The sequence below is a fragment of the Pezoporus occidentalis genome, unplaced genomic scaffold (assembly GCF_034315485.1).
Source record: "Pezoporus occidentalis ecotype Australia unplaced genomic scaffold, CSIRO_AGI_Poc_V1 ctg10, whole genome shotgun sequence".
NCBI lineage: Eukaryota > Metazoa > Chordata > Aves > Psittaciformes > Psittacidae > Pezoporus > Pezoporus occidentalis.
This window is the reverse complement of record NW_026912779.1, coordinates 1,812,526-1,826,153: the sequence shown is the minus strand read 5'-3', so window position 1 is coordinate 1,826,153 and position 13,628 is coordinate 1,812,526. Positions and strand designations below refer to the sequence as shown.

Genomic DNA, 13,628 nt, shown 5'->3' with positions numbered 1-13,628 from the left:
GAATATTTGAGATTCTCTTTTCACATATGTCTGCTGAGGAAGGTGGCAAGTGCTAAATGCTGGATTTCCTTTTTGGTTGAACACTGACACTTTTAGTCCTCCTTCTGGAGGAGAATTTGACAGAATTCTGTTCAGAGAATTCACAGAAGAAAATATCTGCCAAGTAGTTTATGCACATGGGAATGAAACAATTCTTTTTAAATCTACACAGACTTGGAAGATCTGGATAAAGAAGCCAACTGCTACCTAAGGCCAAACTTAGAAATGAATCTGCGTATTGTGGCAGCGCCCTCCTCGTTCCATTGAAAAAGTTGTATTTTTAGGAAGCATACCAAAGAGTTCATCGAAAATAACTCAGAAAATAAACTGAAGCTTACAATACTGGTGAAATACTACAATAAGAAAGACATCAGCTCTGTAGGTAATTCCACAAAGGGTGGACATTGGTCCTTTTAAGGAGAAACTGCAGTTAATGGTTAATTCAACAAAAAATATTTTTAATTCCAGGCAAACTGACAGCTCTTTGCTAAACATTTGAACTGAGTGCAGCTTCTCTCCTGCCAAATGTGATCTCCTGGTTATACACAAAAACACCGAAGTGAAATGCCTGGTTTTAAATAGCAACAGGTCTGCAGGATATTTAGCTCCCACCTATACTATTAAAATACAGATAATGTGCAAAATAGGAAATATACTCAAAATGTATTTGCCTCCAAATTTAAATCTGCATTGAAGGTACATAAATGAATGTACACAGCGATAGGACAAGGGGTGATGAGTTCAAACTTAAACAGGGGAGATTTAGGTTAAATCTCAGGCAGAAGCTCTTCCCTGTGAGGGTGCTGAGGCGCTGGCACAGGGTGCCCAGAGAAGCTGTGGCTGCCCCATCCCTGGCAGTGTTCAAGGCCAGGTTGGACACAGGGGCCTGGAGCAAGCTGCTCTAGTGGAAGGGGTCCCTGCCCGTGGCAGGGGTTGGAGCTGGAGGAGCTTTAATCAGGTCCTTTCCAACACAAACCATTCTATGATTCTATGAAGTCAAGGAAGCTATAAGCTATTCCCTCGTTTAAGATGCATACTGATCTTCTCCTGTATTATAAAAGATAACAAATCCTGTCTACTCTCCATTACCCGGTCTGTGGTAAATCATTCCAGAGAAGCACTGCAGAAACAACTAAGCTATCTCAATGCAGTGTCAGCTGAAGTACAGCAGGGAGTAATACTTCAGAACTAATTCATCTGAATGCCTCAGACAGACACCCAGAGATCCCAGCACAAGAGGAGATGGTTAAATTGGCTAAAATACAGAGGCAGTGTCAGTGTTTGAGCCACACTAAATGCACAGACTGGAGCTGCACAGCACCCAGCACAGTAGCCACCCTTGGAACCAGAGCTGGGCACACTGGAGGGGGATGAAGCCCACTGACTGCATGGGATCCAGCTCAGGTAGAGAAGCAGGGTTAGCCAGGCTTTTCCTCAAGCTGCTTACGTTTAGAAAGTGGAGAGCTGACAGAGTGAGCAGAGGAAATACATTTCTTACAGCATCTATACATCACATGCTTGTTGAATTTATTCGTGATTTGGGGCTAAAATAAAACCCTTTCTTGGGTTTTAACAGACATTCAGTATAAAAGAATGACAGGTATGCTTTGGAAGGCAAGATGCACACAATGTATGTGAAGTCTGGTTTGTCCTGTCACAAGATGCCAGCTCCCTTGGGTGTGCCGACTGAAGAAACTGGACCTGCTAGCAGCAATGAATTCCAAATACTCAGTCTTTCTACCATGCCCTTTAATTCTGGTGCAGCACAGCAGCTTCTTCTGCAAAGCCAGAAAGAGCAGCAAAAAGCCAAGATACATCATCCATATTTATGTTTTCCAGTCTTGGGCTTTCTCCAGATCTGTGCAAATTTGTATTTCCAGAATAAACAGCAACTTCTCCAGTACATCCAGAAGCAGAACTTTGCTGTTCTGCAGGGTCAACATAGGAATGAGTTCAGGTTTTCATTACAGCAAGGATTTGCAGAAGAGCCTTCACCTTTACCTCACGCTGACTGGGCTCTTCAGGGCGTCTTTATTCCCATTTGGTGCTTAAAGATGTTTAAAAAATAAAAAAGTTTATTCATCAGTCTTATGAAGTTAAAAATGAGGAAAAAATTAAGAACAGGTATTTATTGAATCATAAAATCACAGAATAGTTAGGGTTGGAAAGGACCTTAAGATCATCAAGTTCCAACCCCCCAGCCAGGTGGGCAGGGACACCTCACACTAAACCATCTCACCCAAGGCTTCGTCCAACCTGGCCTTGAACACTGCCAGGGATGGAGCATTCACAACCTCCCTGGGCAACCCATTCCAGTGCCTCACCACCCTCACAGGAAAGAATTTCCTCCTTATATCCAACCTGAACTTCCCCTGTTTCAGTTTGAACCCGTTACCCCTTGTCCTGTCACTACAGTCCCTAATGAAGAGTCCCTCCCCAACATCCCTATAGCCCCCTTCAGACACTGGAAGCTGCTCTGAGGTCTCCACGCAGCTTCTCTTCTCCAAGGCTGAACAGCCCCAACTTTCTCAGCCTGTCTTCATACAGGAGGTGCTCCAGCCCCTGATCATCCTCGTGGCCTCCTCTGGACTTGTTCCAACAGTTCCATGTCCTTTTTATGTTGAGGACACCAGAACTGCACACAATGCTCCAAGTGAGGTCTGAATGAACAATATCTTATCTTTTGCTGTCAAAAGAAAGACTAAGGATAATGTGGGCCCTCTCTGGAAGGAAATGGGAGAGCTGGCTACCCTGGGTTTGGAGAAAGCTGAAGTTCTCAATGACTTATTTGCCTCAGTCTTCACTGGCAAATGCTCTGACCACGCTGCTCAAGTCAAAAAGGCCACACGTAAGGACTGTGAAAACGAAGACCTTAGGTCCACTGTAGGAGAGGATCAGGTTCGAGATCATCTGAGGAACCTGAATGTGCTCTAGTCCATAGGACCTGATGAAATCCATCTGTGGGTACTGAGGAAACTGGCAGATGTACCTGCTAAGCCAATGTGCATCCTATCTGAAAAATCATGGCAATCAGGAGAGAAAAGGAATATAACCCCCATTTTCAAGAAGGGAAAAGTTGAAGACCTGGGAAACGAGCACAGTTGGAGCAACCTGGTCCAGTGGAAGGTGTCCCTGTCCATGGCAGGGGTTGGAACTGGATGATCTTAAGGTCCTTTCCAACCCAAAGCAGTCTGGGATTCTATGATTCTAAAAAATATTATAGCAATAGCAATTTTGTTCTGTTGATTTGAGGGTTTTCTCATCTGATGTTTTTCATTTCACAATTCCCAGGAGCACCTTTTCCTTTAATTAGAATTGGCACAAGAGATTTCAGAGGAAATGGCTTTACTTTAAGAAAAGTGGAAGAAAAAGGTTAAAAACTAGGCTTAAAATAGAAAGCTAGTTCCAGTTTTTAATGGGGAAATATCATCCATAGTGCTGTTAGCAATTCAAGTTACCCAATGCTTTTTAAATGTGTTAAAGGCAACTGCTTACGTTGATGTCCTTAATTTCAGACTAATCTTTAGATAATGTGCGACAAAAAGTACTTTTGCTTCATCTGAGAATACATTTTACTAATTGTATGGCCAGTTCTGATCTCAAAAAGAGTAATAAAAGCACTGTGTGGTCAGTGAAGAGTAGCTGGGAATTACAATAAAGCACTCTCAATAGACAGCTACCTATCTAGCACATGATTTTAAGAACACCACCTAAAGGCAGTTTGCCCTCTTGGGATGCAATTGAGACACATAAGTAAATACAAACCCCCATAAGGATCTGTGTGGATCCAATAAGGATCCAGGTATCAGCTCTAAGCATTCCTAGAAATAACTTCAGCAGCCAGCTATGAAGTATGACCACAGTAAGGACAAAACCGTACAGATAGATATTTATAAAACTATGAATGGGAGCTATTTCTCAGGTTTATGTGGACTGTAGATCTATTTTCCTCCTACTTCACTGACAGCTGAGGGATTTTAATGGTTTGCCTCCAGGGAGGAAAACAGAAAAATCAATGTGTTTAGCTGTGAATACCTCATCATTAACTTATATTTTAAATATTGCCTCATATTACAATATAATCTAATCACATTGTACAAAGCCAGACGCTCTGTGCCCTAACCCCATTATACAATTGCCTGTGCACCCCAGCCAAGGAGACTCTCCCAGCAGTGAGACTGCTGGAGTTCCTGTGCCAAAAACGCTGCACTGTTGTGAGGCTTTTGCCAGGAACTGATCTCCTTGAGCAGCACGTGACAAGAATGTGGTGAAGGTCTGGCATTTGAGCCACAGCAGGCCATTTCTTCTATGGGTATTTGTCCATCACCCAATGCTTCCATTTGGCTTGCATGTTAGGTGGTGATTTTAATCTCAAAAACACCTTATTTGAAAGAGCTGTATTTGCAGACCTTGCATTCCCCATCCCTGGAATTGTTTGGATAGGGCTTGGAGCAACCTGGTCTAGTGGAAGGTGTCCCTGCCCATGGTAGGAGGGTGGAACTGGATGAGCTTTAAGGTCCCTTCCAACCCAAACCAGCCTGGGATTCTATGATTAACAATTTAACTGTAATAGAGGTTTCAGCATTACAGCCATACAGCTTCCGAAACATAAAATACTATGTGTGTCTTCCAGAATCAGAAATCAAACTAAATTCACAACATAGAGAAAGAAGATATACAAACCTGGCCATCTGAATCAAAAGCTAAGCAGGCAACTCCATGTGTATGTGCATCCTTGAGGACAGACACAGTCTGTACACGGTAGGAGTCCCAGATGCAGATGTAGGGGTCCTTCCCCACCTGCCCTGTAGCTACTAAGGTTTTATCCGGGTGAACTGCAAGGCTGAAATAGAACACAGGTGAAGTTATAATGCACTTTCTGGGTCAGTAAAATAGTATAAAATATAAAAAAAAAAATCAATTACAATATAACTTCATATGTTTGAATTCTCAAAAACCTCAGTTCCTTTTGGTTCATTGGAATGATGATAAAAACCATCTTCCAAACTCAGTTTATCCCATTGTTTACTTCAAATAATGTTTTACTGAGACCAACATGGCTAGTGCAGGGTACAACTTTCATCTAATAATATTTTAACTGGAAAACTGAAGGAAAACATAGCCAGAGAATTTCTGAATACTGGTTAAGAAGCTGAATAAACACAGGCTTTTATGTTAGTCTTTCATAGCTTTATAAAGTCAGTGGATGAGTTTCTACAATTTATTCCTCTTTTATACATCAGCTCAAACATTCTGAAATAAGGCCCAGTGCCTAAATAATGGATATATTTCACTCTGAAAAGTGCATGCAAGAAACACTCATCTTCACATGTTTAAAGACAGTAACCTCAGAAGAGACAGAGAAATATACTGTTTCTTCTATACTTGAACAATGACATATGTATTTTCAGATCTTTTAGTTACTGCTGCCTAAGGAGAGGTAAAATTGACTGTACCTTTATCAGTTTACCCCATTTTCTCTAACAGCCAGTTAGAAATGGTACTTTGCACAACAACTGTCACATCGAGCAGTATTTCTACTGCTTAAATCCCAGAAAGGTGCCAGAGTTGCAAACACTGTTTCTGGTTTTCAGCTATTAACTTCACAAGCATCCAGAAAGCTTGCTTTGACAATGAAAATGACATTTATTAAACATTCTCTGTGGTATTTGCACAGAGCTGTGTTACTGCAAGCTGCACTCTGATGGAGGCAATATTAGCAGAATCCAACTGTACGTCTGTTCACAATCCTTCAGAGATCTGCAAACCTTCTCACACCCCATTCAAGTGTGAACACTAACATTTACTTCCATTTTGTTGTGTCGGGAGCATTTCTCTTGGATGTCAAACATTTTCTGGAATGAAGCAGCAGCATCATTTCAAAATAAACCATAACATTCTGTTTTCCTCGTCCCAAATAACAGATTTTCATTGGAGCACAGAAGACAAAAGGCTGCCATTTAGCAAACTTCATCCCACATTAACAAGAGGAGTACAGGCTATGGCTGGTGGCACCGTACCAACAGCTCCTCTTTGCAATTACTCTCAGCTATTGTCAAGCTGCTCTTCAGCCCTTGCGGTGTTTTCTCACAAACCCCAGAGGATCTCATTTGAAAATGTAGCTTGGAGATGTTAATAATAAAACCCCATCCTAAGGAAATCTGAACACAAAGACACTTTGACACTGTTAGCCAGGAAAGAAATCTGAACAATATCTGAGAGAGCTACAGATGGCGCAAGGAAAAATATCCTATCAATAAACTGACATTCAACAGATGGCTTAGGGAAGCTGAGGATTTCTGCTATCCCAGGAGTAGACAGTACTAATTACTAAGAATATATCAAAAAACTTGAGGACATTTCACAAATGCATGTATTCAATTTTTCATGTTAAAGAACAATTCATGCAGAAAGAACACAATGCCCGGTAAAACTGCTTGATCTGCTCCTGCACTTGCTCATTCCTCTTCTCCTTCACAGGCTTGGATTCTACATTATACTGTGTGTCAAGCAGCTCACCTCAATTCTAAACCCAGAAGGGGAATAAAGGATGACTCCACCATACTTAAGCCGTGATACCTATAATTACGTTAGAATACTTTTCTTCATTAAGAACCAGATTGAACAGATTAATTGGGCTCTTCTATCTCACTGCTAGAGCAGAACTGCAGCTTAATTACATCTACCCCTGCTTTGTACAGTTAAGTTTTCACATACTAGAACTTATATACTTAACCTGTTCTACATTTTACATTCCCATTCCTGCATATAAAGTTAAGAACAAGAACATCTCCTACAACATAAACATGTCTGTACTGAACATATCCGTTATTTGTTTTATCCTTTCTGATGCATGAAGTCAACTAGTGGGGGAGCTAAAATTAGGAACTAATACCAATTTTTGGCACCTAAATAAGCAGTCTGGTCTTTCAGAACTACTGAGGACATTCATCTCCTGCTAACAGCCTTTACAATGCACTACGACCGCCTACATTCAGTCTGGCTGTTAGATAACCAAGTACTTATTTTTGGCAGACAGAACAGTGGGTTACATGAGTCCAATTTCAAGAACAAATCTCAGATACCTGTATATATGATTTACATCTTTGTTATGTATTAAAATATTAAAATAGTATGTCCAGCTATACCTTGCATCTGTTGTATGGATCACTTCCCTTCTTCATGTTGTAAGATTTCTGCTGGAACAGGTTCCACAACCTTCCCTGCCTTTTAAGATGAGTATGAACTTCATTGCTTGTGTTTTGCATTTAGGTGCATTTATTCAACCTTTCTAAGGAAATATCCTGTATCTACATCATTTATAATGATATAACCTCACTATTTGCACCACTGGAAAATACCAAACTACTATGATATCAGTGCAACATGAAAATATGATTAGAATAGATTAGGGAATCAAACAACAGCAATTCGTGGCATAGAAAAGTATTATTAGGGAATTACTTTCTATTCCTTTCAACAGGAAGAGCATCTAGAAACACAATTCTTATGCAACCAGATAATTTCTTCAAGTCACAGGCAACAGCTCTGCAGGTACCTGTGGGAGACACATCAGTGTACAACAGAGCTGTTCAGCTAAAGGGAATGGCTGGACCACTGTAGGCTTCACATCTCCAAGCAAGTCATAATTTCTCCACTCCCACAGCCCCACCACACAACTTTTTCACCAAAATTTTCCACAATGAGAACATCAGCCATTGGAATAATGTCCCCAGGATTTCCCAGTGTTGGAAATATATAAGATTTGGCTGGACAGGGTGCTGGGACACTGGATCACTGAGGTCCCTTCCAACCTGATATACTATAATTCTATGATCTTAAAACCAGGAGCATTTCTCTTAGACATAATTCACATAATTCCCATGCTTTTCCCATAGGCACACTATACACATTACAGTAGCAATGGCTTTACTATGAATGAGCAGTGAGAGCAGGGTTGCTCTACGAGCAAAGATCAGCAGGAAACCAAGGACAGCCATGGCAGCACATGCAGTGCTGCACTGACCAGGCTGTATTCCCACAAGATCCAAGCAGGGCAGGCAGAAGAAATCTCAGAAGAAAAGGGAAAAAGAAGTGGACACTCTCTTGTTAGAAGAAAGAGATAGGATAAAAGTAGCACAATTACTGCTGGTACTGCTTACGGGTAGTGGCAGTTACTTCCTCGCACAACTCGACCATCTCTCAGTGGGCAGAGTAACAGGGGCAGAGGCACATGTAGGGTAAGATGCTGAGATCAACTTCTTTGGAAGTGCATGTTCCCTTTCTTCTGGAAGGCAAAGCAAGTAAAGGATTCCTGGCAGTGCGCTCTGGTGAGCAGCTGAATGTTTTTGTGTGTGCATAAAGCTAACAGTGAATTCCTACAGCACTCTGATGTGTTTGCAAAAAAGGGCTTTAATAAAAGTGCCTCAATGGGTACTTCTTTTAAGCAAACAATCCATTTAAGGCGAACCAAGGTAATATTTTAACATTACACCTTATTAATAGAATGGTCTATTAGGAAGAAGAGATTTTGGGGAACTTTGCCTTATCCTCCCCTTCCAAGATCAGCAGCATCCAAGGCTGGAACCCCATTAATGTAGGATGATTAAAGATGCCAGTCGTGTTCCAGCAGGGTCTGATGAAATGCTTTATCAAAGTCATTAGTGGATCCATCTGGTCTGGAGGCCCTGCCAGATGGTAAACTCCTGCTTCCTCTGCAATTTCTGGTGCAATAATACCCCGCTCCAGGTTTTTCTTCTTCTTTTGTAACCACTTTGGAAATTGAAGGGACTGAAAATATCTGTTTCTTGCCTGTGTTTAATTTTTTTTTGGTTTTCTGTAACAGGTTCTATACACTTAAGTACATACAATACACACTGAGTTTAAACCGACATGGAACTAAGTAGAACAGTTTACGTATGGAACGTGATCTACTTCAAGTAGTTGAATTGAATATTCAATTGTAATTTGTGTATTGAAATTGTTCCCAAACTGTGGATGAAACACTTTTTTTCTTCACAAAGCACACAGTCAAGGAAACAGAGAATTGCACGTGCTAAAAAGAATGGATGACTGGGAAGAACAATGAAGGGGTGAAGGAATTGATGATGGTTGAGAAAGAGAAGGCTCAGGATGGATTTAATGACAGCCTTCCAGAACATCCAAAGCAGTTATAGAGAAGGCGGAGGTGCTCTTTTCACGAGGATGCAGGGTGAGAGGACAAAAGGCAAGAGACACAAGTTGCTTCACGGGAAATTGTCTGGATACAAGAAAAATGTTCTCCACCATAAGAACAACTAAAGATTGGGATAGGTTGCCTAGAGAAGCGGTAAGAACGCCCCTTGCTAGAAATGATTCAAGACTTACTTGGCCTGAAAAGACCTTGGATAACCTAATCCAAGGTCATACTCCCAAGAGAAAGTTGTGCTGGATGATCTCCAGAGGCCCATTCTAAATTAGACTTTGCTGTTACTCCCAATACTGAAATACATCCAAAAAGTCTGAAGTAATCAAAGTAAAACCACATTTTGACTCACAGCAGTTTACTTGCATTAGATAATTGCTCCTTGATGCTGCAGAAAGCAAGCAACGCTGTTATCTTTAATACATACACATGGAATTGATAGGTTTGTGGAGATGTTGAAATGGGTGGATCAGAGAAGAGATAGAAGTTAAAAACTCACCATTCTAAGTCTTTTAAATATATCATTACATTATCCTATTTATCAGACAGCCAAAACACTTTTTCACTGCAGCAGCCAAAGGCAGAACATTTGCTTTTATAGTTTTGAGTGTGTAATTTTTCAAGGTATGTTTTCTGTTCATAAATGTCACATTAATATGAACCTTTTTATAACCATCCTATTTACTCTTGTTTGATTAACATGAATCAAGTACATACACCTCTCATACAAACTAAAACTAGTTTCCAGAACACCCCACCTGACAAACAAGGACTGCTCTTTGAAAGAGGAAGTAAACACCTCCAGTTCTGAATGAAATCAATGTGGATTCTGGATTTCCCCATCTCTTGACAATTCAATTCACCCTCAGTGCTAGGGCTGTTTTCCACCTAAAGCAGATTTGATGCTATTCTAAAATAGCTCTAGACTGTTAGACACTGATAAATCATTCTCTACTTCGAATCCACCCTGGTTTAAATTTGCCACAACTTTCATGTTTAGACAGACCTTTACAGGATTAAGGTCCAACCCAAAGCATTCTAGAATTCTATGAATTATGCAGTTTTATGTAACTCAATGCTACAGTGATAAGACTTGGGGAGATGCAGCTACTGTCTGTATCTGTGTAGTTCTCTTCAGAAACAAATGAAATCATTTGGTTTTGTGCTCAAAATCTGCTAAACCCCTACATTTCAGCACAATGGAGAACAAAGTGGGTTTTTCCTCAGAATTCAGGTCAAACTTCTTGCTGAGCACTCAGGGCACTGACTGTGCCACGCTTGGATGGCGGACAGATAAATTACACAACTCCGGGTTTTTCTTAAGACTTTGTAGCAAAAAACACCTCTGAAGAAAACATGTTTCCAAGGCGCTCCAAGCCTGCCCTGAAATAGGCCATTATGCGCCAGCAGGTATGTTCTTTGTTGTCTCCTTCTGCTCTGCGCTGTGAGCTCTCTGTGCAGAAGGAAGTGACACTTTCAAGAGCCTGACAGACCATGGGCATGTTTAAAGACCAGGGAGCTTTCCGGCTGCATTTTACTGCTCACACAGCGCTAAGGACAGAGCTGTCTTCACCTATCAGCAAAGAACACAAACACTCTTCAGGAAGTCCTCACTTCACAGAACAAAATGAGTTTCTTCCTCAGTGGTGGGGTCAAAAGGGAAGACTTGCACAGGCAGAGCACTATCATCAGCAAAATAAGGCAAGATGCAGCCTGAGTTCTAAAGGAAGCATGGGAATAAAGACCAGCAGTTAAACTGGAAATGTGGGGGACTGCAGCAGGAAAGGGGAGGGAGGAAAAGGGAAGAGGAACAAGGTAAGAACAAAGCGACCTGCACAAACCCCACTAGATCATGCTGTTAAAATGGAGAGGAGCGTTGAGAAGGAAACGCCAGGAATTTGACATGCTTATTCTGTGTATGTTCTCCTTAGAGATTACTTCCAAAACACAAACACCACAAAATCAGGGTCTTAATTATGGTGTCTGCTATGCGTGTACACAGCTCCCAACCTTTTGCTCTTCCAGGGCAAGCCTGTGACCCGACATGCTGTGAGGAGCTGGCAGGCACATCACACGCCAGGATAACCAATCCTATTTGGCATGTACCACAGTGCAGACAGAGGAAACCAGTCTGGGAGAACAGAGGTCTGCTCTGGTGGCTCTGATACGTGCAGAGACTCTGTGTGTGTGTGTGTATGCATCTACAATACAATTAATGCACACACTCATACAACTGAATTAGTTTTTATGCACGTGAACATATAGCTGCAATAATACATTGAAATACAGACATTTCTATATAGAAAATATAGAAATGTTGCCACAAACTTCTTGCAAACTCAAGGACAGAACATATTTCTCCTGAAAAAATTAGACTATAAACCTTGATGGGAACACCACTGGGTAAGGGCAATGACAATTTATTTACTGGCTTGATATTTATATAGTAATATCTTGCTTTTTATAACACAGAACAGCATATGTTTTTAAAGAAATATGTTTTTAAGACCATCTGGCAAATAAGGCATTTTTCAGGTCGAAGCTTTTACTAACTATTCCGCTGCTTGCTTTTCCCCTCCATATTCCTGGTGTAGGAAGAAAAGTGATAGAGCTAGAGGTCCTAGCATTTAGTCACCCTTCAGCACTGCCTTCCCACCTAGAACAAGCCAGTGCTGGCTCACCTGCTCAGCAGCAGTTTCTGAATTGGGTGGCCTGCCCCAGACTAATCTGCTTGTCAGAGGAAGTGAACACCTCCAGCTCAGAATGAAGCCAATGCAGCCTGGGATTGGAAATCACTGTGTTAGGCTTGGCACTCCTGACTGGTCTTGGCCATCGACTGAGTCTAAGATTAATCATTTATGAAGAGGATGTGCAGCTCAGGGCTTAATAGAGGTCTTTAAAGCACACACATTAATAGCTCTTGTTATGCTAAAGCATACTTAAGGTGTCCTGGGACTGCAAGGGGCATTTTGACAAGGATTTTACTTCTCATGGTGGGTGGAATGGTGACAGAAGCATAATCATTCCTGCCACTCTAAAACTGTCCTTGGGAAATCACTGCCGACCCGCTCCCTGTGCCAGCGTTTGTTGTTCAAGCCTATGGAGTTATTCCACCACACTTCAATAGGGTTTGTTCAGCTGCTCAGTGCTTATTAGAAGCCCTAACAGACCAGGCCCATAAGGCTGTGTAGGCAGCCTAGCAGAACATGGGATTTGTGGTTGCACCATGGAGCTACAGGGGGGTCACAGAGTCAGGCCAGATTTAAAGACTAAATTGCTTTTGATCAAGTGATTAAAATTTCCCCAATGACCGAAGGGAAAAAGAAGCAAGAGAAAAAAATCCCCAAACTCTTAAAATTTAATGTTCTGAGCAAAAGCCTTCTGCATTTTAATCAGGGCCAGCCCTGATTTACACCCATGCATCAGTACACAGAGAAACATTTGGCAGGTTTAATAAAAGGGCACTGCAGCACTGTGGCTCCTCATCACACATGGCTAAGGTAGCACAAAGGTCACACAGTTCTCTAGTGATATATTCTCCTCATGCATATTTATTCCATGTGTATCTCATGGATATTTTGCAACTCTGAGCTTCTGCCAGTGAAAAGAAGTCCAAGGAGATGTTATCCAAAGCCCATTTAATGACATGGAAAGGTAAGGAGAAACAACTGTTGGTAGCCTCATGAATCGTGGTTTTTGAGCAACAAGTGAGTGACCAGGGGAAAACATGCAGTGTTTATCAGCTGCCCTACATCAAACTGACCCTACTGCGTAATTCTGAGGTTAAACTACCATATGCCAGTTTTGCCCTTCATCTTTTACATGCATGCACAGAGTTGTCATCTGGGTCTAATTACATTTTGCATTCATGATGATGACTGCAGCATGCTGCAGTATCTCAAAATAATCCCCCAAATGACACAACTGTGAAATTTCTGGGAATTTTCAAATGTAGCATAGTATGGCTATTTCTTCTAGAAAGACCTGAAGATAGGGGAGATTCAGGCTGGGTGTGAAGGATAAACTCTTTACAATGAGGGTGGTGAAACAGTGGCACAGAATGGTGGTGGATGCCCCATCCCTGGAGACATTCAAGGCCAGGCTGGAGGTGGTTCTGGGCATCCTGATCCTGATGGTGTCCCTGCTCATTGCAGGGGGATTGGACTGGGTGAGCTTTGAAGGCTCCTTTCAACCCAAACTGTTCTAGGACATACTGGAAAGAGAGGGTGCTGGCCCATGCTGAGAGAACTATGGTGGTGCTGCTAAGCAAACAGCTGGATAAAGTTGTGTTGATGTGTGGAGTTTAGCCAGGACAGTGATAGTACTTCTGGTCTGGAAGAAAACTTAGTGGGGCTGGTTTTGTGTAGAAACAGAGCAGGAAGGTACCAAAGCTGTACATTAGAAA

The 13,628-nt window shown here is 41.7% G+C and overlaps 1 protein-coding gene across 1 annotated transcript in view; it reads right to left on the bottom strand.

Annotated features, from left to right (window-relative positions):
* EML6 (EMAP like 6) overlaps window positions 1–13,628 on the bottom strand; it is a 119,330-nt gene that overhangs the window by 78,121 nt on the left and 27,581 nt on the right. Inside the window, 1 exon segment of the mRNA XM_062609103.1 lies at window positions 4,723–4,882. Coding sequence (XP_062465087.1) covers window positions 4,723–4,882 — 160 coding nt within the window.